This window comes from Dermacentor variabilis, chromosome 2 (assembly GCF_050947875.1).
Source record: "Dermacentor variabilis isolate Ectoservices chromosome 2, ASM5094787v1, whole genome shotgun sequence".
Taxonomy (NCBI): Eukaryota; Metazoa; Arthropoda; class Arachnida; order Ixodida; family Ixodidae; genus Dermacentor; species Dermacentor variabilis.
This window is the reverse complement of record NC_134569.1, coordinates 142,712,941-142,740,579: the sequence shown is the minus strand read 5'-3', so window position 1 is coordinate 142,740,579 and position 27,639 is coordinate 142,712,941. Positions and strand designations below refer to the sequence as shown.

Sequence of the window (27,639 nt, the reverse complement as noted above, 5' to 3'; positions counted from 1 at the left end):
CCGCGACGACCAGGTCACCCAACAATGGCCGAAACGACAAAAAGAAAAGAAAAAAAAAGAATACGAGAAGAAAAAGCAAGGGGTTGGGGGGGAGGGAAGGTACAGAAAGAAACGAAGGCACAGGCTGCCGAAAAAACTTCCGACATGTCCCTCGATCGCGGTCCACATATCGGCCCTTCAAGCATCGTGAACGTATGCACTGTCATCGCCGCGGACTGTTACGCGCGTAGAAAGACGAAAAGTGTGTATAGATACATACGGGGAAACGACAGCAGCACGGCTGTACATATATATATATATATATATATATATATATATATATATATATATTGCGGCACGACGTGACAGAGGCTGTTCCGCGGCATTTTCGGCGGAATAACAAACGAAATGCGCGGGGTCTACACACGCACTGCGAATCGTGGCAGAAATCGAAGGCGCCCACACGCGTGCGATTCCCGCGGCAGCAGCGCGCCCGGGGTTCGGCCCGCGCGTTCCACATTTTTCGCCGACGAGCGCGCCGTCGAGCCGGAAACGATCGACGCGAAAGGGCGCGCTTCCGGCGGCGAGTTTTGCGTCACCCAAGAGACAGCACGCATACTGTATAGTGCATACCTTCGCCAGACGGCGAGACGCGGAAGGGATGCCGAAACCGCTGGCAAGCGAGCTCAGCTACACCGTGCACGTATATGTGTGTACAGCTATCCAGCTATCCCAGCTATCGTGCACCGAGATCTAAAAATATTGCAAATGCCACGCAGCGCGACAGAACCAACGTAATGTTGTTTGCCGTCGCTTGGAGATACCCAGGTTATTCTTTTCATTCCACCTAATTGCATAAGTAGTCTTAATTAATTAATAGAGTTATCTTGTAATAATTATATGAAAAGCGTTAATGAGAAAATTGTAGAGTAGCGTGACAAACTCCCGATACACCTTCCTGTTGCTCAATACGTGCTACATAAAAGTGTTTTCTTCCGAGCATGAAAGAAGCCCTCGAATACACATAAAATTGCAGTGCGACTGGCCGCTCGACGCACCTTGCGTGTATTCGCGGGGTTTTGCGCACGTAGCATTTGCATATATTTAAGTCTTGGTGCGCGATAGTTGGGACACCCTTTATACGACGGCTCCCACGTACAACACAACATAGCCATCGCGTTCTAATTATTTTTTTTTTTTCGTTGCGCCGCTTACAGTTCGTAAACCTTGCCCGCCGCGACGGTACCGTGGTTGCAGCGTTCTGCTAAGGTCGAGTTTGAGGGTTCGATTCGTACCGCGGCGGTCGCATTTCGGTGTAGCAGCAATGCAAGAAAACGATCGTGCGCACGCGCGCTTCGAGGCCAGGTTAAAGAACAAACGGTCGTCGAAATTTAGCCTGAGACCGACAAGCTGAGACGAGCCTTTCGCTCCGCATTTGACCGCATTAATAATTAATGAAGTAATCAATTAACGACGTTCTGGTTTCACAAGACAGAACTGAAGGTCGCCTCAGTATACACGCAAAAGACCTGCCAGTCATGGGCAACGTTATAGCTCGGTAACCTTTGTTATCGTGTCTGCGGTATGCGTTTGAAAAACTCTATGCCGAGCCACACGCCACGGAGTTGTTGTCAATTTTGTAAATCAATAAGGACACATTAGGAGCTATCCGTGAACTCTGTGAGGCATTTATCTGAACTTAGATAACGCTTATTTGGTTCTTGAAAAGTGCGCTTTACCTCGGATCGTACTCTTACAGCAATCGTTCGCTGCAATAGTACACAGGCAGGAGAGACACGTACACGTACATCGACAGGTACAGGAGAGAGAAGTGAAAGCAAGGAAAAAGAAAAGGGGGAGGGGGTTAGCAATAGCGGAAGATTTGGTTTGCTACTCTACACTGGAACGGGAAAGATGGAAATATAAAAGAATATAGAGAGCGAGAGACAGACAGGGAGGAACGGCACATTGTAAACACAAACACGAGCAGGAAAGAGGTGAACAAGAATGGAAGCCGCGCGAAGGAGTGTGTATGAGTCGTTGACGCGGTGAAACTGGCCATAGAACGGTTACTAAAATATCTATGCTAACTTGTCCTTCATTCACGATTATTTAGCACAAGCCAACGCCAAAGTAACACTCGGCGATCGGCTCTTGCGACGAATTCGATTGGGTGAACATCAAGCGTTGAACATTAAACTTTGGGACGTACCATCGCGAGGATATTTCCTCCTTGCGCATTACTCACGCGGAAGGATCAGCTTTGTTGATGCCACCGTGTGCTGCCCTTAGAGGACTGTCGAGAACTTCTTCAAATGTACGGAGAGCACTGTTTCCACTAAGCGAATAAGATCAGCGAAAAACGATGCAGGCGCTTCATGTATAGACTGTCCGACGTTTCTTTGGGTGAAGCTATCCACACTTTTTCGTATTTTTGCTCCTACATCTTCACTTCGTGCTCAGGGAAATCACACTTTTAAGATGTTGAGGTACTTGTCGGCAAGCGCGAACATGTGCACACCCACCCACCCTCCTTCACACGCGCGCGCGCAGGTACATCCATTATGCAATCAACCGCCATTTTTGAGGCAGCAGGAATTTGAAATTCATATTCGTGAACAAGAGTATTGCACAGAAAAAGTCACGAGTTTGTTTTTAAGCTGGGCAAGTGAAACTTTATCATGGCTCCACTATACTTCCACGAGCGCTGAAAAACGGTTGCAGCTCCAAGCTGACTTGTGCTAATGTTTGCTTGAAAGTGTGCACAGCCATAGTCGACTGATGTGGCCCGGCCTCCACCCGACCTACATCTCTGTTTGAATTCGATTGAAACAGTGACGAGGGCTGGGAGGAGGTCTGACTCAGTGCATTCCAACGTAGTATGCAACGGATAACGTATGTACAGCGTTCTTTAAAAGTTAGAAGCCGCCATGCGAACGACGTTAGCAAGACCTAGAGCAAGTGAAACACGTCTGGCGGTCGAAAGCTCACGGCAGTCAGAAGCATTGGCTCTGCGTGTTTCTATGAATCTTAAGCGAAAAAAAAGAAAGAAAACGTTTTGCACGTACTTCGCATTGAACGCGTCCCGACCAGAGGCTTGACGTGTGCCAGTGCAACAACGCGCACTGGCTGTGATACTTTTTTGAGGCGAATAATGTGAACACGCTGCTTCGATTTCCGAACCACCGTAAGCGCGGAAAAAAATAAGTTTACTCGAGGTCATCGCGATGAAGTCATAGTCTCGACATAGACTTGAAGGCTACTTGTTCTCTCGCTCAATCACCGCGTACGGCGACGAACAAAGCGTCCGTACAGGCCCTTCCTCGTAATATGCCGAGAAATAACTCTCGAAGATCAACATCTTCCATTGTGCTCGAAGCGTCATCGAGGGGGAGGGGTACTGCTACGTCGGCTGCAGAAGAATAGAAAGTTCTATACCGACCGCAAGCCGCTGTTTTCTGTCCGCTTCGCACGCCATGTGTCAGAGCTACGCGCGCGCGGCGTCCATGACGCGGAAGTGTCCAATTCAAACTCATGAGTGGGCGCCGTGCGCCTCGCCTCTGCGGCGGCTTCCATAGAAGCGTGGCCGCGCCAGCGGCGGGCGAGGGGGGAGACGGGGGCCCGACCGCCGTCGTCGCGTTCGTTGTTTGGGCCAACCCCGCGACGCGCGTCGTCGTGACAGCGGGCGATCGCGATCGCTCTCCTGCAGCGCACTTTCTCTTTTCGCCCGCGGGCGAGGAATCGCGTGGCTAGTGGCGTCTGCGACCGCGCACGGGTGGCGAGGGAGAGCGTACGACGACGACGTCTCGAAGGGAAACCGCGCAGCTCCGAATCGAGCGTAATCTTTGGCGAGCGAGCGAAGAGGGGCTTCCGGAAGGCCTCGCGTGTGTATGTGGTGAGAGCGGCCGTCACGCGGCGTTCCGTTGCCGTGGCGCACGTGGTTACGCTATGGACTTTCTGTGATGGGAAGCTCTCTTAAAAGGTGAGCGCATCGACGTCCTCGCGACCTGATCAGGTACACGCTGTTTCGATTACGCTTCACTGCTTTGCAACTGTTGGTTATCCTCGTAACTTGGAGATAAGTTACAAGTGCGGTTAGGACATTGCTTTCTTTTTTCTTTTCTTTTTCGAAAAGCTGGTATTGCTGCGAAACGCCGGAGGTACACTTGGTATTTGTACACGTTGTTGGTGGAATCGCTCGCGTTCGTGGCTTTTTTCTTTATTTTTATCAATCACTTGCTGGTGAAACACTCCGTGGATAATAGTGATGGACGAACCGGTTTTGTTTGTTTGTTTGTTTGTGTGTTTCGAAGATAATGTAGTGGCCTTTATAGCGCAGAATAACAGGGAACAAATGGGGACTCGATGGCACAGTGCCCGTTTTCGCCCCTTCCTTTCCTAGAGCCATTTTTCTCGCAAAGTGAACGCAATTCGCTTTATGATATATGGAGAATTCATATCTACGCAGCACCGGTTTCATAGACATTTGGCAGCAGCTTCGTGAACAGTGAAAGTGACAAACAGATGGATCAATTGCTGGCCCGGACCGCGAGGCTGACACCGCCTATAGCAAACATCTTAACCAAATAGCCAACCACATACAGTGCCGGAAGCAAGTGAGTGGACCTTGTGTGAGCCCCTCCAACTCTTTGTAGTGCAACTGAGAACATTGCTGCTTTTCGCGGCCGTGCTTTTTAGTGCGGGACGACCGTGCGCCACTAGGTGCCTATACACTGCACGTGGCGCCCGCTCGCAGGCTGGCAGCAGGCGCCATGGTGTGTGCCCCGACGTCACTGGCGATGCTGCTGCTGCTCGTGGCCGGGGTGCCCGTGCGGCCGGTCGCGGCGCGCAAGGGCCACCAGCACCAACAGCAACAGCACCACCGGCCCGACCCGCTGCTGGTGCACACGGCCAAGGGCCCCGTCCGCGGACTGGCCACCGAGGCGCCCACGGGCAAGCCGGTCGACGTGTTCTACGGCATACCGTACGCCAAGCCGCCCGTGGGCCGCTACCGGTTCCGGCACCCAAAGCCCAACGACCCGTGGAAGGGCGTCCTGGACGCCACCGTCAAGCCCAAGTCGTGCTTCCAGACGGTGGACACCTTCTTCGGCGACTTTCGCGGCAGCCTCATGTGGAACGCCAACACCAACATGAGCGAGGACTGCCTGACGCTGAACGTGTGGGTGCCCCGGCCCCGGCCCAACGCCAGCCACCCGGCCGCCGTGCTGGTGTGGATCTACGGGGGCGGCTTCTACAGCGGCACCTCGACGCTGGACGTGTACGACGGTCGCACGCTGGTGGCCGAGGAGCGCGTGGTGCTCGTGTCCATGAACTACCGCGTCGCCTCGCTGGGCTTCCTCTGCCTCGACCACCCGGAGGTGCCGGGCAACGCGGGCCTGTTCGACCAGCTCATGGCGCTGCAGTGGGTGCAGGAGAACATCGCCGCGTTCGGCGGCAACCCGCGCAACGTCACCCTGTTCGGCGAGAGCGCCGGCGCCGTCAGCGCCAGCATGCACCTGCTCTCGCCGCTCTCCAGGGACCTCTTCTCGCAGGTAAGTACGCGGAAGGACTTGCTTGCTTGCTTGCGGCCGCCTTTTGGGTCGGTGAAGAACAGTTCTTGACTAAAGACGCTTATGTCTTAGCGCTAATGACGCGAAGATGTCATGTCATCTGCCAGAACGACGGCTCTGACAAGTTGAAGCCGTGTACTTCAGTGCGAGATGAACTGCTAGCACTTGCTCACTGAACAGCCAATGTTTTGATGATTACTCTGCCAGGCGTCCTTAATTCTAAATGTAGAAAACACTAATCGTCAAGTTAAATGCAATTCATTCGAGTCGGCGCCTGTGGCCGTGTGAAAACGCGTTGATACGGAGAATGCAGTCTCGATGCGGTGTCGCACCGATCGGTGTCTGTGCGAGCTTCGCTGCTTCCTGCGCAGGCGATCCTCCAAAGTGGCACGGCCATCGCCCCGTGGGGGGTGCACGACCGCCACACGGCGCTGCAGTCGGCTCTCCGGCTGGCCGAGACGCTGCACTGCCCGCACGACGAGCGCCACCTGGAAGCCATGCTGGCGTGCCTGCGCGAGCAGGACCCCGAGATGATCGTGAACAGCGAGACTGGCAACTTCGGCGTGGTCGAGTTCCCTTTCGTGCCCATCGTGGACGGCGCCTTCCTCGACGAGTCTCCGCAGGAGTCGCTGGCGGCGCGCAACTTCAAGAAGACCAACCTGCTGCTGGGCTCGAACCGCGACGAGGGCACCTACTTCCTCATCTACTACCTGACCGAGCTGTTCCGACGCGACGAGTCGGTCTACCTGGGCCGCGAGGACTTTGTGCGCGCCGTGCGCGAGCTGAACCCGCTGGTGGGAGAGCTCGCGCAGCAGGCGATTGTGTTTCAATACACGGACTGGCTGAACCCGGAGGACCCGATCAAGAACCGGGACGCCGTGGACAAGATAGTGGGCGACTACCACTTCACGTGCTCGGTGGTGGAGTGGGCGCACCAGTATGCGCTCGCGGGCTCGCAGGTGTACGCCTACTACTTCACGCACCGGTCGTCGGTGAGCGCCTGGCCGCAGTGGATGGGCGTCATACACGGCGAGGAGATCGCCTTCCTGTTCGGCGAGCCGCTCAACAAGTCGCTCGGCTACCGGGCGGACGAGCAAGCGCTCAGCCGACGCATGATGCGCTACTGGGCCAACTTCGCAAAGACAGGGTGAGTGCCCCGCGAACATCCACTTCTCACCTTCCTTGTTTCTCGTTACGCACAGTCTTTGTCAAAAGTATTCGGGCTATTCACGTGCCTTCACCACTTGAGTCGTTCGTCCGGGTGCTGCGGTTCCCACGGTGCTCACGAAACTCCAGGCCTCTGGATAGTAATTCTACGAGAGTTATTTTCATTAAGCAGGGCGTACGTTGAAACTCCTTTGCACGCCACGGGAACTCTTTTAAGCAGCCTGTAGTAAGCATGAAGCTCAGGCAACGTAGCCCGTATACATCTGACGAAGAGCACATTCTTGCCGTACATGCAGACGATATTTCATGCCAGCCTTTTGCTTAATCCCTTCCTAGTTGGGCGCGCTTCCCGTTTCTCGCAATGGCAAACGAGTTATGCTTCAAATGGAAAGAGGTTGTAAATGTTCCACTAATGAACGCGTCTGTTAGTTTCTGTTTATAAAGAGGTGGGTTCCACAGAGCAGCATACTTGAGCGATCATGCATCGCCGCACGCGTAATGTGTCTCTTTTCGCACTTTGTGGCGGTCGCTGTGCAATACTGGCCAGTGTAGCATATGTGCAAACAATCTACTACCGCGGTACTCTCAGAATTAGTTGGAAGTAATCGTCGTCCTTGACAAAAACAACCGCATAGTTTGCAAGTATCGATTCGCCGATCGTATTTGCACGCAAACCCACTGAGGTAAGGAATATGCTGCGTGTACAGAACCTGAAACTTTTCACAGCGCGCGAATGTGAATTCCGACGTGAATTACCAAGCGTCAACGACCGGCAAAACCTGGTGACAACGCTCCGAAAACGAAAGAAATAAAGAAGGAAGCGCTGCAAGAAAATCGTAGCACTGCGCCGCCTCAGCTTCGCATCCCATTACTCCACGTGTACTCTCTCTCTCTCCCTTCTCCATCTTTCATCTCCCCCATCCCGCTCCCATGTGTAGGGTAGCAAACCGGTTAAGCTAAACTGATTAAACTCCCTGCCTTTCCTTCTCCACTTTTTCCTTCCTTCCTTCCTTCCTTCCTTCCTTCCTTCCTTCCTTCCTACTCCTCACGGCTCACCGCACTCGTGCGTAATACACTTGGGAGTGTATTGACGGAGTGCTTCACTAAAAAAAAAAAGGGGGGGGGCGTCATTGCGTTATCATCTCGCGCCCTGCCACAAATGTAAGTGCCCGTATTCGCTGTCACTTCTGCACCTGACAATTGTCACTATAAGCGAGATATTAGCCAAGGCGCAGACTATACTAGGGAACACTTACTCTCTCTACACTTCCTTATCTTTCTATCTTCCCCTCCCCCGTTCCCGTGTGTATAGGGTAGCAAACCGGATTTCCCCTTCTGGTTAACCTCCCTGCCTTTCTCTTTTCTATTTACTATAGAGGGTACGCACTGATATGAGCGAGGCCACCTTATTGTTGTACATCGAACGCGGGAAAAAAAAACTAAGCGGTATTTCAATTTCCTGTTTAAGATGGGAATAGGACTTAGGACAACAATATGGTGACCCTCCCCACCTCCTCCCAAGTGAAGTGACGTGAATGCTCCCTATACTAAAGCAGCATTTTATGAAGCCTACCAATCGTTCTGAAGAATCCGGGCTAGGAACGTATATATGCTTCAACAATAAACGCACTCACGAACACGCAATAGTCCGTACACTGAAAATCTGTTGGTAAGAACAGTCTCCAAAGGGTCGTTCTAACGCAATAATTCGCGAATGCGACAGGCTCATGACAAACGATTGAAAAGTGTTAAAAAAGCATTGTTGATACTTCCCGTGAAACTGTATTCGCGAGGAAGTTCGCACGTTAAAGAAGTGCGTCAGAAGGGACTTCGGGCAATTGTGCTGGGTGTTTTAATTCTTTAGAACATACAGAATTCTTAAAGATCCCCTATGGTAGATGGCGTAATTCTAGTCGTTGAGCTTGATTACTCAAGGAGGTGAACATCGCTTTCACGAGACATCGAATGCGTAATCAACTAATTAACGAAAAATCACTCATTAGCTTTCTTGCTAATTGACTTATGGCACATATTGCAATTTACGAATGAGCTGGTGAGTTAGTAAGGTGCAGCCACTTGGAGCGAATTTTCAGGACCGCGCCACCCGTGACTGTGCATTCTTTGTTTATTTTCCAGGACCTTTAATGGGGGAAAGAGTGGCCGTAAAAGATAACCCTCCACGCATAAACGCGCACTGTGCTTAACATATCCATGGTTGATTAGTGAGTCGTAAGGCATGAATTGCTGAACAGGCAGTTGTACATAGCTCGAAAGAGTGGCCTATACGTATACATGAAATCGAAAGCATTATCAACTAATCAACGAGATTTCGCTCATTAGCTTTCTTCTTAATTGACTTATGGCACATCTTGCAATTTGAGAACTGTAGCCGGTGAGTTAGCTAGGCGTGTCCACTTGCAGCGAGTTTTCAGGATGGCACCAGTTTCGAGATATTCGTTCCCAAAAATGTGCGACAATATGCATGGGCGTTCCAGTTACGTTTGTGCTTTAAAGCATAAAACGGCGGTTGTTGAAAAAAAATAAGTGGAACTGTAATGCGATTTTACTGCAAGTTTCACGACGCAGATATCTCGAAACCCATGTGATCTTTATAGAAGCAGTTCCAAGAGGGCATGCCTCGCAAACATACCGGCTACATTTCGCGAATTGCAAAACGTACCGTACGGTTGTTAACTAACATTTTAATAGTGTTTTTTTTGTTTATTCTATTATGCATCCCGATTTCCTGTGCGAGCATAATGTCCGCCGCTTCGAGCAATCCAGCTCTAGGATTACAAGTACGCTATGCGGCAAACGTGATTTTTGAAAATTCCGCAAGGTATAAAAAAAAAATAAGAAAAACTCCCCCTTACAATATCGGCCAATAAAAACAGAGTTCGTACCATTTCTAAGCATTTGTAATGTGCATACAAAGTGATCGTTTCGCTAGTTAAGCCTCTGGATGCTTGCGAGAACAGCCGCCACGAACGCGCCACAAGTGAACCAGATGGCCTCCATGTGCGGCCCATGGGGTTAGATAAATCAGTGACGGGGTGTGTTTATTGTGGAGCGGCCGCATAATCCGTGCAACGACCTCCCCGTCTCGTCTTTCCTGGAAGCGGATGCACGCAAGAGCTTTTGTCAGCGGTTAGAAGTCAGCGATATAGGCCGCCGACTGCTCATCGGGACCGCGCCGCCCGTGATCGCGCTTTCTTTGTTTATATCCGGCACAATTGATAGGGAGAAGAGCGGCCGTAAACGATAATCCTCTGCGCGTAAACGCGGACTATGCCTAACATATCCGCGGTTGGTTAGTCAGCCATAAAGCGTGCATTGCTCAACAGGCAGTTGAGCATCGCTCGAAAGACTGGCATCTTGTTTACGTACATGGTTATTAAGTATGTACAGTCTTCTTTGTCCTCAGATTATTTTTCTTATTGAACACTGCGGACACGTGGTCGAAGTAGGGAGATCAACGTATACATATAATGGCAACTAGCCAGACAATAAAGGAAAGTACAATGATAGAATAGAAAATTATTCGCGCAAGCTTAGCACCCGGGTTCAGTTAGACAATTACGTATACTGTTATAGCACGGAAGAGAAAAAAAGTAAATTTGTATGGGTTCGGTACGTCCAAAATACCATGTGAACGCGTCCCGTCTGCGGTGGCATGGGAGTCTAGTACAAAGTGTCATGTGCGTGGAGATTGATCGAGCGATATATTGATAGTATTAAATAGGCTTATAAGGGAATTCCATGTCTGTATTTTCTCTTTCTTCTAAGCGCAAGTGGTTGGATGTTCTTAATTTTCGTTAGTACGGTGGGGAACTAAAATTTTTAATATTTTGGGAATATCAATCTAACATTTCTTGTCTACATTCTTTCAAGGTTATATATGTTAGTTTTAGTGCAGGAACCACATACTATACGCTCGCATATGGCAGCGTGGGTCTAACCAATAATGAGTATAGCATAACGTTCTTGCTTTGGTAGCGACTTGTGATTGTGTCTCGGAAGACGCAATTCCCCGAAGGCTGATAAACAAATTATGTTTATTCGAATATTCCACAATAAATAGTTGTAACGTGTTATTATTGCGATGCCATAAATGAAGTTATTTCTTTGTGGGAGCACTATAGGAGCTCAAAAAGGTCTGCGCTGTCCGTTCGTTCCGCAAAGTCGTGTCTTCGTCATGCTACACCTCCTCACCGTGGATGAATGACAAAACATTCCTTCCGGTGGCCGCAGGGGATTGAACGCTTTGTTAGGGAACGCTCGGGACTGAATGCTTTGTTGGGAAACGCTTAGCATTGAACTCTTTGGTGGGAAACAATAGGGATTGAACGCTTTGTTGGGGAACGCTGGGCATGGCACGCTGGGGATCGAACGCTTTGTTTGAAAACGCTGGGGATTGAAAACTTTGCTGGGGAACGCTGAGTAACGAGCGCTGGGGATTTAACGCTTTGTTAGGGGGGATTAAACGCTTTGTTGGGGGACGTTGGGGATTGAACGCTTTGTTGGGGAATACTGGGCATTGAACGCTTTTGGGGGGAAGGTTGGAGATTGAACGTTGTGATCGGGAAGGCTAGGGATTGAATGCTTCGTTAAAAAAATACTGCGGTATGAACGCTGGGGATTAAACGCTTTTTGGGCGGAAGGCTGGGAACTGAACGCTTCGTTGGAGAATGCTGGGCATTGAACGCTTTTGGGGGAAGGTTGGAGATAGAACGTCTTGATGGGGAAGGCTCGTTACTGAACGCCTTGCTGAGAAATACTCGGCTATGAAGGCTGGGGCTTAAACGCTCTTGGGGGGAACGCTGGGGATTGAACGCTTCGTGACTGTGGCAAAGCGCTGTTGGGAGCCGCGGATGCGCTAATCATTTATCGCGCATCTTCCGCAGTTTCCAGTTTATATTGGTTTTTGAAACGTGCGCGATGCCGACTCGATGCGTAATTAAATAATTAATATAATTGCACTAATTATCCTTTTTGATAACTACTTTACGGCACACACTTTACAAATTTTAGCCCTTGAGTTCGAAAGGCGTATCCACTTGAAACGAATTCTCAGAACTGCAAGGATTTCGAGACATTTATTTTCAATGGTTTCAACGAAATGCGTTGGCGTTCCTGTTACTTCCGTGCTTCAATGCATAAAATGGCGTTTTCCTTAAAAAAAAACAACAGAGAGTCTAACAGCAGTGCATTTTACCGAACGTTCGACGCCGCATATCTCGAAGCTGCTGCCGTCCTCAGAATTCTTTCAAAGTGTATGTGCCTTGCGAACTCACTAGCTACAATTCGCATATGGAAATATGTTTCATGAAGCAATTAATTAAAAAGTTAACTTCTGTAAGTATGTTAATTAATCAGTTGTAAAAAAGACCTATTCGTGTTGTTTACAGAGTACCATTTGATTTTCCGACTAATTGATTATTTAAAAACCTAAAAATATTTAAAGCTCCTGATCTCTTCAATTTTCGCTTAGCGTTAACATACGGTAAGGAGTGCCAGAAAAACATTAACCACGCCAGGTCTATAGCCAACTTGACAGGAAATAGATGCTATTATGCTACAAGATTTCCGGAATATTGGTTTGTGCCATACCCACGTACCAGCTATGCGAAACAAAAGCTTTCATACACTTTACCGCAATTATTAAAGAAGTTAAGGAACGATGGTATTGATGTTTTTTCTTGCAGTAAAAACAAGTTAATACGTTACTTTGGTGCCTATTAGCTTTTAATATCTGTATAAGTAGGCTTTCGTTTTATTGAGTTATGTGTTTTTTCTATTGCTATCTGCTCTATGAACACTTGTATGAGAATGTTTATTGTTTTTGTTTTGTTTTGTTCTTTCTCTCTTACCCTCCTTTTTTGCCATGTGTTGGTTTCTGCTGCTGCTGTCACGAGAAGGTTTAAGGACTAGTCAAGTTGCTCTTTTGCAACTTTTTTTTCCTTATATCCTCCATAAACTTGCACATTTTTTTTATGGAAATAAATTCATTCATTCATTCAAGTATTATGGTTACAAGTTATGGCCACGTGATCAAGTAATTAAACTCAAGGGTTGGTATTGTGCCACCTGCCACAGGTAGGTTTCCTTTTAATGGGGTGAAGTTTGGAGAACCACCATATATACGCTACCGCAAGTGTTCGCATCACCGTGCTTGCTCTTCTCACGGTTATGCGGGCGAGTTCTAGGAAAACTGTCGAGTATAAAAGAAGGAAGCGTATCTAGCCTCGCTTGACCCTTTCCTCCGCTTGCTCAGGCCGAACACCGGCCTCTCCGTGAGCATCACAAAGCTAAACGGTATAGCCCCGGCGTCTTTCAGAGCGTCACTGTTCGGAAGCTTAGCGCGAGAGAGGAAAACAAGACAGCGCGCACTATGAACCATGGAGTCAAATTCACGAAGCTTTTCGTCAGTGAGTGGTCTTTCCCGTTGGCTATATGCCCCTGCTATTGATGCGTGCAGCGTCAGGTATGGCTATAAATTGCTCTTACGAACAATTCTAACGTAATAATTTTTTTTGTCTGTGAAAACGGACAGAAAGGCGGAATCCACAGTTGGAAGCACGCGCTGCTTGCCGTTGGCCGGCCGCGTTCCCTAACGACATGTCCAACACCACGATTCGTTGACACGTGCTCTGACGGCCAGTTCCAGATTATAAGTGCATTGTCTGTACGGATACATAACACTACAACTCCGGCAGCTTGCGGGCCATCCAACGCAATCTTCAGTTTTATGTCTTCAGATTTCTCGCTGTATACGAGTCCGCATATGCTCCTAAACTTTTTCCTAAACAAGCTACCACGCTCAGCTTTCCCGCTATATACATCGATGAGTATATTCCACGGATTCACCGATTACTGTTTAAGTGACCGTTCTCTATTCACATTCGCCCTTTGCGCCGAACTCCAACAAGGACGTTGCGACACAAGCAACGAAACGAACGATCACGAATGGCCACGGCGGACAGCAGGCACCGCGCGCTACGTATCGCCGCCATCACTCATAAATGTTTACCGGTATAAGGACGCGAGCCCTGGACGACGGCGTATATACGCTTAGGACGCGCATCCGGCGAGCCTATTGTGAGCGCAGATGCATCCCCCCCCCCCCCCCCGACGCCTCCTTTTCATTAAAGATTTCAGAGACCGGATTCGCGTGTTTACAACAACGCCGCTTCGTTCCTTCTAGGGCGAGCGAGGTCCCGTCCAGAAATTGAGCACCCTCCGGCCGGTCTTCCAACACACACAACGTCCGCCAAATACCGCTCGCGTAATGAAGCGCCCCGCCATCCTTGCTGGCAGCAGCATCGTTTTCGCGTTCGCCGGCCCTTCTCGGAAGACGCAGTTTGCGTGAGGACGCGCGGGCGGCAGAGCGTGGAGAAATTGCATCCGCGGCGTCCACCCTTCGTGCGCGAAAAACTTCACATCGCCGTCGACCATGAGTTCGGGGGGGGTGGGGGGGGGCGGGTGGCCTGTGTGTTTACTCAGCCTGGCCGCGCAGCCCGGGTCTCGTCGCCTGTGCTAGCGACGGCGATGGTGGTATATCAAAGCCTCGAACTCTCGCGGCAGCGCTGAAAATCGCCCCACTGCTCCCCCCTCCCCCCCACGCCCGCCGCTATACTAAATGACTGCGATCGCAAAGACTTGTGCTGCGCCATTTCAAACGCTCCGCGTCGCCCCGCCGAGGACCGGCCGTATCGTAATTCACAACTGCCGTGCGCGCGCGCTTGCAGGCGCGTTTAGGCGGCCATATACGGGGGACCCGACCGCTGCGGGAGCCAATTAACCTAATCGGGAACGCGCGGTTGGGATGGACTCTGAAAGAGCCTGTGAAACTGCTCGCGATCTTACTACTTGTGGAAGCGCCCAGAGAGAAATGATGAACAAGCATCGAAGGAATTAGCGTTCGTGCACATTTAAACGCGAGATAACAGCGATGTCTTGCACAGAAACTACGCACGCAGAAAAGTGCTGAGCAAAGCCCTGTTCAGGACCAGGCCTCAACAGAAGCCGAACCGGTTTATTGTTTCGAGCTATATTTTCGTTAGCTATAGTCCTTCTTCGGTGAAACGGAACAAGCACTGTGGTTCACCTGGCTATGCCTTCGCGAAAATAGGAGAGGGGGAGACGGTGACTAACTTCAATTGCGTTGTCTTTCTATTTTTCATTTCATTTCATTTAATCATTTTTTACTCGGTACCTTTCGGTACCCGCGAGTTAGGACAAAAGGAGGCCTGGTCGCGGCCAGCAGCAGTGTTCATTTTACAAAATGCACAATTTTTTTTTCAAATTAAAAGATATGTAGTTAGTTCTGTTAGACAACAATTTCATATTACACAATATTTTTTCTATTTGCACAAGAACAAGACGTAGTTAGTAGATAGTAACATTTCTCACATTTAGTAAGCATAGGGGCCGCACAGTGTGTAGACAAAATAAAATAAAGAACGAAAGGGGTAAAAGACACAATAATTTAATATGCGTGAGACTGCTCTACACTTCATTAACCATAACTAAGCTGGGTGGTATATTTTACTGGATTCTGTACAGATTGAGAAGTCAACGAGTTTGGAATTTGAAATTTCGAGGAGTGGCGCTTTTTTTTTCCTTTTCCTTTTTTTTTCGTCTTTGCAAATAATATTTCGTCCGGTGGGCTCCGTCAGCTATAACATGTGCAAACAAACAAACCAACAAACAGACAAACAAAAAGTAAGTGGCGACAAAATTGCGAAGAAAAATTGAGAAAAGGAGAGAAAGCGGGCAACATGAAAGTAAAACAAGAAAAAAAGAAAAGAAAGTTCGACGCAATTTACCGTCTCGTTCAGTCATCTCGCGTTACTCGAGCGATGATCGTCGTTATCATCGTCTAGCTTTGTGCGGCAATCAGTGAATCTAGCAATTACCTCGCTGTTCCTTCGTGTTCTGTTAATCTGGTCATCAGGTCACTTTTAAGCCATGTCATTTTGTTGTCTAATTCTGTAAGATAGATAGAGAGAGGGAAAGGGAGAAAGAAGAACGAACGGCAAGAAGCTCAATGACGACCCGTGCCTGGTCGACTGCCCATAACGCGCCGGGGAGCCAAGCGGGTCACACAGGTTGGGACAAAACTAGGCCAGAACTTTGCACCACCAAGAGTGCGATATAATATATACTTAGATTGGGATGCCCCCTCCCTCCCCTCACCCATCTGCACGCGCGCGCGTCTCACGGGCCACATTACACACACTCATTTTTCAAAGTTTCTGTACCACCTGTCGGTTTCGCGATTTCGCGCTCACAGTGACCGATGGTGATTGTGTGTCTATGCTCCTTTCTTTCCTTATCTCTACTTTGTTACCGCTTTACCTCTCCCTCCCCTCTCTCCCCAGGGTAGCAAACCGGATCTTTTTCTCTGGTTAACCTCCCTGCCTTTCCCCTTTCCCTCCCTCCCTCCCTCCCTCTCTCTCTCTCTCTCTCTCTCTCTCTCATGCACACTGTGACGTTGCTCGCGTACGCTCAACACACCTCGAGTTTTCTGTTAGATGCATCCAACACGGGTGAAGCCCGCCTATGACACCACACAGAAATGCGTGACCGAACCTCTGTCGTCCAGCACAGCAGCCCAAGGATCTAACCATTGGGCCATCCTCCACACTTCCATTCTGCACGATCTTCCAAAGAGTGTTTTATGCGCAAGTCATGCTCGCGTGGATATTTTTTTGCCAGTGTGTGCTTGCTTCCGCGTTCACAGGTATAAACTGCATCCCCGCCCCTACCTTTGGTTCGTTGGAAAAGTTTGAAAATATCTCTCGTTGAACGCACTTGTATTTTCACGACACTTCTATTGACTGCGCATTATAGCCCTGCCTGCTGTTACCTTCCATCCTGCTACGCGCTTCACCCTCGTTCTATTTAGGTGACAGTCAGAAACGAAAGATTTTTGCAAATAATTTCTGCTTCCTTAAACGAGATGGCCCTAATTCATAAAATCAAAATATGAATGCGATGGCATTTCATATATTTGATGTTTTTTGACGTTACATGCCTTTAATATCGGTCGGAGTGGCCGTCGCTTGCCAAAACCGCGTGTCACAAACACACGTTATAGCATTATCACATATCGCGGAATCAAATCCTCGGCCACGGCGGCCGCATTTCGATGGAGGCGAAAAAAAAAAAACTATGTACTTAGAGTTAGGTGCAGGTTAAAAAACCCCAGATGGTCAAAATTAATTCGGAGTCCCCCACTACGCCGTGCCTCATAATCAGATTGTAGTTTTGGCATGCAAAACCTCATAATTAAATTCTTCTTTTATTTTTCATTATCGCATATATCTTTGCAACCGTTGCACGCACCTTGCTTTCGTCTCATTGTGCAGAGCAAAGAAGCGAATCCGCAACCATGCATGTATCGCGTGAGCAGATGGCGCTGTTGTCGCGCCACGCAAGACGCAAACGAAGGTGAATTTAGCCTCGCGCGCGGCGTCCAGAGAGGTGTATCTGGGCAGTACTTTTCTCAATTCGGACAGGATTGGTCACGATTGAAAGAACGCTCGCTAGGCCACGGTAGGTATCATTTATCAAACTCATACAGGCGCCTATCGGGAGTTCCAAGGCCTATACAAGCGTGCAACTTGTCGAAGAAGTTTCACTCTTGCTCGGCTACGGCCTCCCTGCGTTCCACACCTACGTACGATCCAGAAACGGGCGTCGCAGAGACTCGGGTAGCAAGCAAGCCGAAGCGATATCCAGCCCCACTGACAACGGCGGATTGTGTCCGTCTCCGTATACAGGGAGCGCAAGCGCACGAGATCAACGCAGGCGCGGGAGCCCAAATCATCTGCGAGTGTGGTATGCTCGAGCGGCGAATGGCTCTCTCGGGCACTATGGGCATTTTTTTTTTTTACCCTATAGTGCCCAAGCACACTCTGCAGAACAAGCGGACCCACTGCGAATGTGGAGCGAGCACGATTGCAGAATTAGACCGCAAGGCCCCCGCTAGCCGTACATAGGTTAGGCACGTAAGCTTTCTCTGATGAGTGAGTAAGTGTAACTTGTGCATTTGGTTACGTCATTTCTGCGCCCTAGTGTCCATGCATCGCCTACGGCACGAACAAGACGTTTCATGCACGCCACTGCGTCGTCGTCCCTGATACCAGCCTGCCCGATCTTCCTTTCTTACGTTTTAAGTTCACCTATAACACTTTATATATACAGAACTCTGAAGCAGCCACTCTTATGCGGTATTCCACGTGCCGGCAGCTGTTACGTGAACGATTCTTTACAGTCATGTAACTGGAGCCATGTTTATGCACGTGGGGCGTCCCACACATTTGAAGATGGTTCCCGAATGCGCAGCAAGTTTCCGCCTATAGGTGCATCTTTAGTGGAACGAAATTAAGAGGAGTTGCAGCCAGTGCCCTAAGAAAACAAATACTTCTCGGTTGGCTAAGCTCGCTGTATTGAGAGGAAGGGGTCCTTGCTGAATGCTTCGACAGGTCAGCACTGTCAAGAATCGTCAAGCAAGAGTTGCTCGAGCTTTTATTTCCAGAAACTAATCGCTAGAAGAAGGATCTTTGCGAAACCCGTCGAAGAAATTTTGTGCGAATTATCACGAAACTTCGCCGACGCAGCTTGAGAAAATATTTCGTGCTTTTAATTACAAAATTATTTACGCGTAGCCGATACGTCCAACGTGCTTAAAACACATGCTTAAGCGACAATATTTCACAGCTGCGTCGTAATCATTTATGCAGTGCAGGGCAATCTTCAGCATAGCTTTAGTGCGAGACAATTCTACAAAAGAAAGGAAAGAGAGAGTTAGTGTAAGGTATTTGCTCTTAATTTGGGAACAAGGGTCCATTTGCGACCGATGGCTTAATCAATCACACTTATTTCCACGTGCGCGCAACCCCGAAATTGCAGGACTGCATTTAAACATACGCTAGTAATCTCTCTCGGAAAGTACGTATTCACATTTATAGGTATTTAGCGAAAAGATACGAGAGAGGTGTAAGTGGACATTGTTATGCAAACAGCTCATTGTCCGAACCGTTTGAATTGCGTGTGATAATTATGTGCTCTGAAAACAGTTGCTGAATACTCGTCTTCGCCCAAATTTCGAGCATTTTACAAGGCATGTATTTGCTTTTTTTCCTCTGTCTCCTCGGTTAACTATGGCATGACATGGTGCTTGTATATATATTTGTATTCTGTAACATTAATACGCCTCCTATGTCAAATACCAATTCCGGTTCAGAGCACGAGATCGGGTTTCAACGCTACTTGTGATGAGGCTATTCTGGTGCACTTTTTCTCATGCCGAGAGTTTCAGCTAACACTTTCAAAATTTGACATTTTAACGGTTGCCTGTGGTAGATAGGCTAATTCTAGTTCATGAGGTGGCCTACTCGAAGTACGCTTGTCCTGTCTAGTCTTTGTCGATCGTATTTCCGGCGCTATGCTTCTAATATGACTATGTATTATCAACCAGCCCAAGCCTATACTCTTCTACTCGAAGAGGCGGAAACCACTCGCAAAAAAAAAAAAAGACTTAATGCTTAATCGACTAATTAAAAACTAACAAATTACATTTTAAACTAATTTTCTTATGATCCATGTTGCAATTTACAAATTCTAGCCGTGGAGTTCGCGAGGCGGATTCACTTGGAATGAATTATCAGGATGGCAGCAGTTTCGAGATATTAATTCCCGAACTTCGCGGAGAAATGCATTGGCGTTCCAGTTACTTCTGTGGCCCCTTGCGAACTCCCTGGCTGGAATTTGTAAACTGCAACGTGGATCATAAGTTAGTTAGTTAAACACTTAATTAGTGAATTTTTGTTAATTATTCAATCATGCATTTCAATTTTCTGTGCGCCGGTTCGAGTAGACCACCTCATGAAGCATAATTGCGCTGTATGTCAGAGGTAACCCTTAAGGATTTTTGAAAGTGTTCGCTGAAACACCCTGTATTTAGCAAGTGAGCTCGTCTGCGCAAAGTTTTATACACTCTTAAGAACCTTGTCGCTGTCTCTCTCTCTCTCTCTCTCTGTCCTAAATAAAGGAATAGAAGCTGGAACACGCCATTTGCAGGCGGCCTATTGTGCTTGGGTGCCGCCACAGGCCCATATATGGGCGGCTTCAAACGTACCGCGTGGAGCAGCGGCGTTCTTGCGGAACGCACGCAAAGGACAGGTGCGCGTCGTCACAAAAGCCTCCGAGCCCGCTCGCGTGATTCTTGACTGTTCTAACAGTGCGTCAGCCATCGTTCTTTTTTTTATTCGGTGCGAAAACGCATGGAAAGTGAGAAGGTGACAGTGAAATTCGTTCAGAGATAAAAAGGTTTTGAGGAAGGCAGCGAGGTCGGCAAACGTGGAGGAGGTCGGGGCGCCCCGAGGCGTCGCCAGGCGCTTGCGACACGGCGGCAGTCATGCGGACTTCCTGTTGACATGGCCGGTCGGTCCCGAGCAATTATGCCGAGATGCTCGTCACAGCCACCCACCCGATGAGCGCGCGAGGGGGGAAGAAATAATGGGGCTGAGCGCGTGGACTGGCTGCGCGACACGAAACAGAGTTATAGAGCGAGCGCGAGAGGGCGCAGGAGAAAGGGAGAGTACGAAGCCAAGTTACAAGCAAGTCATTAGACGGAAGTCAACTCGTTTACACCGCGCGGGTAATGCAATTAAACGTCGAATGAGAGCGTGCCTCGGGCGGGATGGTGTCTACGCTGCGGTCTTAATTGCGTGTTAGCGCTGCTGTTCTCTTGTCTCCGATGGTGCCATGTAAAGTGTGGGTTGTTTTCGTTTCTTTTGGGGGGGCTGCGCCGAAATCTTAAAACGGTCACTAATAAAGAGAACATGAGAGATCCACCCAATCGTAGCAAATTGCTACAAAGGAAACCCATACGGTTTCCTCGAAAGAAAAGCCTCGCAGTTGAAGAAAAATTCGTCCTGGTATGGTTGGGTGGATGTCTCTATTTTCCCTTTATTAATTACTTATCTCCACCCTGCGGGCTTCCGCAGGACTATTACGTCAAACTCTTGCCTTTGTTTCAAGTTGTTGAGGAATTCGACTTCGCCCTGCCATCCGCTAGCCGCCTGATTAGCTCAGATGGTAGAGTGGCTACCCCGGAAAGGTGGTGGTCCCGGGTTCGAGTCCCGGACCAGGACGGATTTTTCTACAACTGCGAGGCTTTTCTTTCAAGGAACCGGTATAGGTTTCCTTTGTAGCAATTTGCTACATTAGGGTAGATGGCTCATTTTCCCTTTATTAATTACTTCTCTCCACCTTGCGGGCTTCCGTAGAACTATTACGCTAAAAAGTTCACCTGTGGCGGATTGCACATTTGTAACCCTTGAACTAAATTACTTGTTGAGGCGGATATTATACTTCTATTACGAATCAAATTCGCAAGTATATAAACAAATTTCTAATTGCTTGTTGAGGCGGATATTATACTTCTATTACCAATCAAATTCGCAAGTATATAAACAAATCTCTAATTACGTTTTCACTAATTAGCTTACAGCAAGTTTTCCAATTTACTGTTTGTAGTTAGTGATATTACAAGACATATCGACATGGAACGAATTACGAGAATAACACTGGTTTCGAGATATACACCGTGGAACTTGCGGTAAAGGTTCACTGTTCCACTTACCTTTTAAACAGAACGCTGTTTTATTAATTGAAACACAAAAGTAACTGGAAAGCCAATGCATTTCGTCGCACAATTCGAAAATAATTATCTCAAAACTGTCGTCATCCCGACAACTCGTTCGAAGTGGATACGTCTTGCGAACTCACCGGCTACAACTCGTAAATTGCAATACGTGCCGAAGTAAATAATTATTAAGATAACTAGTGCAATTATGTTAATCCTCCGATTAGGTGCTGTGGTTTATCGTAGAAGTAATGACCACCTCATCGAGTAATTTAGTTTTAGGGTTAGAATCGTGCTGTCTACCACGGTCGATATTTTTTCTTTAAATGTGGTCTAGCTAAAAAGTAACAAGTGGTATTCAGGTGTCGAGCAAAAGCCGCGTTCCTGGTAGGAAGAAGAATAGTGTAGCAACAATGCCTCGATTTGGGAAAGTTGATTCATCAACGAAGGCCAGAGGAACTCGCACGAAAGGAACACATGAGCGCCGGCCCGCCCTGTCGTATGTGTTCATTGCGTCTTCGTCTTTGGCGCGTTTTGTGAACACTGTCAAGAAGAATGTTCATTGCATAGCAGACGTACAATATTACTGAGAGACCGTTCGACAGCGGCATGGCGGCATCCTATAGCTAAGAACAAAAAGAACGGAATTTGGACATAATATGACCCCTCTCAGGAATGTCTGCTTATTACAGAAGCGTAATACTACGCACGCATAACTGTTCCCAGAAACAGCCGACTCTGCCATCGTGAAGTCCCAGATGGGACAGGACGTGCAGAATGAAACACGCTGGGTGATTCAGCGGTGCCGCCGCGAAATCCACGCGTGGCGCTTGTCCCAGTGTACATTCAAAGAAGTCTGTCTGAATACATATGACGCCGGTTCGATTGCGCCCAAGCACCAGGTAAACCCTAATATATTATATATATATATATATATATATATATATATATATATATATATATATATATATATATATATATATATATATATATATATATATATATATATATATATATATATATATATATATATATATATGCCATTGATGAGCGGCACATGCCCAGTGACGCAATATCTTCCGGCTGTTAGTTTCCAACCCGGTTCCGCCAGTACACCAGCCTGATGCTTTAGCCGTTAGGCCGCATACTTGCCAGTGAAGCAAGTTGGCGGGAAAACGGTCACAGACAGACAGACAGACAGACAGGCATATATATATATATATATATATATATATATATATATATATATATATATATATATATATATATATATATATATATATATATATATATATATATATATATATATATATGCCATTGATGAGCGGCACATGCCCAGTGACGCAATATCTTCCGGCTGTTAGTTTCCAACCCGGTTCCGCCAGTACACCAGCCTGATGCTTTAGCCGTTAGGCCGCATACTTGCCAGTGAAGCAAGTTGGCGGGAAAACGGTCACAGACAGACAGACAGACAGACAGGCATATATATATATATATATATATATATATATATATATATATATATATATATATATATATATATATAGAGAGAGAGAGAGAGAGAGAGAGAGAGAGAGACAGACAGACAGACAGACAGACAGACAGACAGACAGACAGACAGACAGACAGACAGACAGACAGACAGATAGATAGATAGATAGATAGATAGATAGATAGATAGATAGATAGATAGATAGATAGATAGATAGATAGATAGATAGATAGATAGATAGATAGATAGATAGATAGATGCCGAAAAGTGGGTGATGTACTCTAAGAATGCTTATCGCAGTAAAGACTGCATGTGTGATGTCGGTGATCACCGCAACACGGTGCGTCCACCTCTAAATGTTTGGTGAACTCGCACGTATATTCGTCGTGCACGCATTTCCTTTCTGTTGTCTTTCCTTTCGATCTCCTTTACGAGTCATCGCCTAATTTTCCGTAGTAACGTGTGCATGTGTGTCTCCAACTGAACTGAACCGGCTCACCTCCCCAAGGGCAGCAAATCGGTTGCAATCCGTCTCCGTTGCTTCTTATTTCCCAGTCACGCTGCTGCGAAACTTGGTGAAAGCGCAAAATCGCTCCGAGTCGTCCTCGGTGCAGGAAACCGAGTACATCCTGACACGTCATCCACGGCCTCCCTATTATACGAAGTGCCGAGCCTTCACGCTCCGCCGCGTTTTGAAAGCTCGTCATCCTGATGATGCGCGCTCGCCGTTTCCGAATATAGCGCACCCATATTAGCCGGGGCTCCTATAATAGGTCAGTCCCTCTGTTGTGCCGGTGTGCTTTGCGGGGAAACGCGTGTACGAAAGGATTCGCAATGTATTCGGTAGAAGGTCTTCCTCGCTCCTTCTCCCCCCCCCCCTTTCTTTTTTAAAATTCTGACGTGGCGAGTACGTGTTCGCGGACAGGGTCGCATGTTGATTCGCGCGTAACAAAGAAGGGGCGGTGCTTCGATACCCTCGCGTACGCGCTTGCTCGCATAGCTGCGCGTGGCCCAGCGTGAAAGGCGAAGCCCTTTGCTGCCGTCGGGACGTACCGAACAGAGACCCCGCCTGCCCGTCCGTCCGTCCCTGAATGCAGCCGACATATAGACTGAAGTCACAATAACGATAAACGCTAAATCACTTTAGGAAGAAGGTAGATAAAGCCATGTTTTACCACTACGGCATCGCGCCCGCCATGTGGAGGTAATGGGTTCGGCTCCTATCAGTGGCCTTTTTCGCCAACTTTCATTTCCTTTTTCAGTGTTTCTACGTTCTGATTTTTTTTTTCGATGCAGATCTAACGTACACATTCGAATCCATGTGAAGCGAAGCTTTCGTAAAGCAATTTATTTAATGCTTTAAACTAAATATGATGCGAACAGCTGTCTTTACCGTTATGATATGCAATCTGTAATGGCGTGCAATGTTTTTGTTCACGGCCCACACTGTTCACAAGCTGCGCCGAAATGCAAACAGCAGTTTATGCGATTGAACACTGTAGACGTTGACGCAGTCATGTCACAAGGAGGAAGGCAATGTTCGTCAAGGAATGAACTGTGAGCTGAGGTGTACGCAGAGAGAAGTACGAGGCGAAAGGCAGAGGTATAAGGAGGTATATTCGCTTGTTTCGTGTACCAGTGTCTGTCGCTAATGGAAATTGCAGCGAGCGCATGTGCTCTTGCGTGGCGGTACCAGACACCAGTGCAAACAGAGGCGGCCCGGGGTGGCAAGCGATGTAGGTAAGCGCGGATGCTGAACTTCAACACAAACACGCCGTCACACTTAAACTGCCGTAATTCCATCGCCTTCATTCCGTTGTGGTCGTTCTTCCATCGTTGTCACACCGTCGCAATCGTTCCGCCGTCTTCAGTCTATCACCGTCAGTGCTCGCATTTCGTCGTTATCACGCCGCTCTCGTCACGCCATCGTCATCATTCCGTGGTCGTCGTTCCGTCATTGCCATGTTGTCGTCGCCGTCTTCGTGCATTCGTGGTGCACACCGTCGTCGCCATTCCAGTATTGTCGTCCCATCGTTGTCGCGCCGTTGTTGACCGTCGTCGTTATACCATCGTCGTCACTCGAACGTTCGTTGTCCCATTTTTCGTCATTGCCGTCGTCACGCCGTTGTCACCATATCCGTCGTCGTTGTCGCAGCGTTGTCGTTCGATTGAAGCGATGCTGTCGTCCTCATATCGTCGTCGTCGTTCCATCGTCATCGTGCCATCGACGTCATTGTGTCGTCGTCAAGCTGTCGTCGCCGTGATCGTATTCGGAGGTTCTGGAGCCACAAACTAATCTTGAGCCAGGCGTTTCCCGGTTAGGAGGTGTCCAATTTGGTCTGTTCTATATTTGCACATTATGTAAGGTAAAGAGATAACTTTAAAAATAACTATTGCTAAACAAGAACAACGTAGGTATAGATAGGGTTAGATGAGCTATACAAGGAGAGTTTGAAAGCAGTACTGCCGCCGGATACTGCACTTAATGAACACTTCCGTGAAAAGCATAAATTTGCCTTAAAATAAATAAATAAATAAATAAATAAATAAATATAAGACGGACACTTTTGCACACAGACAACGAACTGCTCTCTTCACAGACACCAACGAAACCTCCGCTTAAACCTATTCCTATAGTGCGTTTGAGGTCCGCGAGCTTTTATACCTTATTTTTGTGTGCACGGAGCCCATCGTTTAGGCATCTACCTGTCTGGTCGATCTAGCTCCGCATGTCATCGGCATGCCGCAAATGACACCTCGTTGTAATACACCCTATACATACTTTTTTTTTTCTGTGTTTAATTCCACAGCTCGTCTTTTTTTATTTTTTTTTTTTTTTTTTGTACGCCCTGGTCTGGTCATCTTGCGAAGACTCCTTAACTTGTTTGGGGCTTAAAATGTGACACTGATATTACCGCGTTCCGCAATAGTTCTTAATTTTTTTTTTGGGGGGGGGGAGGGTTGGGGGGGGTTGTGCGAAAGATGGAGAGTGTGATAAATCACAGATAAACATTGGTTATCTGCATTGTAACATGCTGACAGAGTGCATGCCTATTTTCTAACAGCGGAGCTGTTATACGCTAGTTTCTGGCGGTTTGTGTGCGTAGGCAAAAAGAAAGATGGCGGCCTCCCCAGAGCTAAAAGAGCTAAAGCATAAGGCAAAAGAATATCGCCGCGTATGCCCAAGTTGCATTTAGTCGCGAGAAGTATGAAAACTTATTGCGATAAAAAATGCACCAAAAACAAAGTAAAGCCGGAATGGACACTGTTTAGTATGGATTGCGGTTTGACGTCATGGGCTCTATAGGCAAACTGCGTAACCTTATCTCAGTTCCCTTCCACTCGTGCAATGGGGTAGGCCGCGTTCGGTGAGGACAGCGGAAGAAGTGCGCGCCTACTAACGCCGTCGTGAACAGAAGCGGGAATGGGCGCGGCGACGGCGGGTGGCACCTAATACGACCGAACATCGTGCCGCAAATGCCAAGCGTATGCACCTTTTGTTGGATCACCCTTATCGACTACACTCCCATCGTAACTGTGGGCGATTTCAACATAGACGTGTCTCGGCGAGACGGAAAGTGGTTCGCGGCGTTTCTCGTGGAACGGTTTCGCATTCAGTGTTACACAAACATCAGTCTGCCCACGAGGCATCATCGGTCGGGTATAGACCTCATATTGGCCTAGAACCCTTTCAGTGTCGCCACAGAGCCACTGGCCGTATATCATAGGGGTCATAAAGCGACAGTCACCTTAATTGATGACCAAATAATAAATAAAAAAGCAAACAAAAGAAGGTTAAGAAATAACAAACCATTGAGTGTGCAATTTAATAAAACAACACAAAAAGTCCTGAGAAAACAAAATTCCATTGTGGCGTGTCTTTTATTTTCAATCAACATATTTATTATCAACATATTTATCACCATATACACAGCTCCGCTGGTCACACACCTTCACAGAGTGGTATGGCTCTGAATTTTTTTTTTTTATTGAATCTGCTTAAGCAGTCCTTCCACCACCGACACCAAGATAATATTTGGGTACCCGGAACCACAAAGGCGTTTCGCTTGTTGCCTAAAACTTAGGTTTACCAGATGTTGGCACGATTTCTTCGAAGCATTAGCAAGGCATACTCTATTATAATGTTCTTCTTGACGTGTCTACAGAGTGTGCTGAGCGGAATGGGAGCGAAGTAGGATGCTACAACCGCTATGTCTGGTGGTCATGTAAAAGAAACTGCAAGTCTAAAAATCAGAGGTCGTCGTCATAGGGCATTTCAAAAGTAATGTCGAGCCCGCCTCAGACTCTCTGTCACTACCCGTAGGGCCTCAGCGCGTCCCTGCTGAAAACACTTGAGCGTGCAGCCAGGAAAAGTCAACGAGTCATTGGCTCTTTAATTGGTAAACTCACCGATCAACTGACGGCAACTTCAGTTGCTGCACCTTCGTCGCGAAAGACCACAAGACAGCTGCCACTAATCGTCCAAGAGCGTTGGCTTTGGGGCAGGCACTCGCTCACTCTCTCATCCAAGCAAACTCAACTCCAGTTGACATCTAAGCCTCACGTAGATGTCCCTACGTATACTACGTCTCATAAGCTGCGTTGAGCAGAACTAGGGCTGCGAGGCATGCGAACGCAGGCGCTTGCGCGAGGAAAAGAAACTCACAGTCGACACCAACGTAAAACGAAGCATTCTTTGCGTGATTGACTCGTGAACTGTGTGTGTGTGTGTGTGTGTGTGTGTGTGTGTGTGTGTGTGTGTGTGTGTGTGT

At 47.9% G+C, this 27,639-nt stretch overlaps 1 protein-coding gene across 3 annotated transcripts in view; it reads left to right on the top strand.

Moving 5' to 3' along the window:
* The window catches only part of LOC142572796 (acetylcholinesterase-like), a 184,953-nt gene that overhangs the window by 86,876 nt on the left and 70,438 nt on the right, over positions 1-27,639 (top strand). For 2 of the 3 annotated variants that reach the window (XM_075682156.1, XM_075682155.1), the window contains exons 2-3: positions 4,736-5,531; positions 5,921-6,696. In XM_075682156.1, coding sequence (XP_075538271.1) covers positions 4,752-5,531; positions 5,921-6,696 — 1,556 coding nt within the window. In that variant the 5' untranslated portion in view covers positions 4,736-4,751. Of the gene's footprint in view, positions 1-3,680; positions 3,962-4,735; positions 5,532-5,920; positions 6,697-27,639 lie in introns of those variants that run through there. The other variant, XM_075682154.1, reaches the window with a different exon arrangement.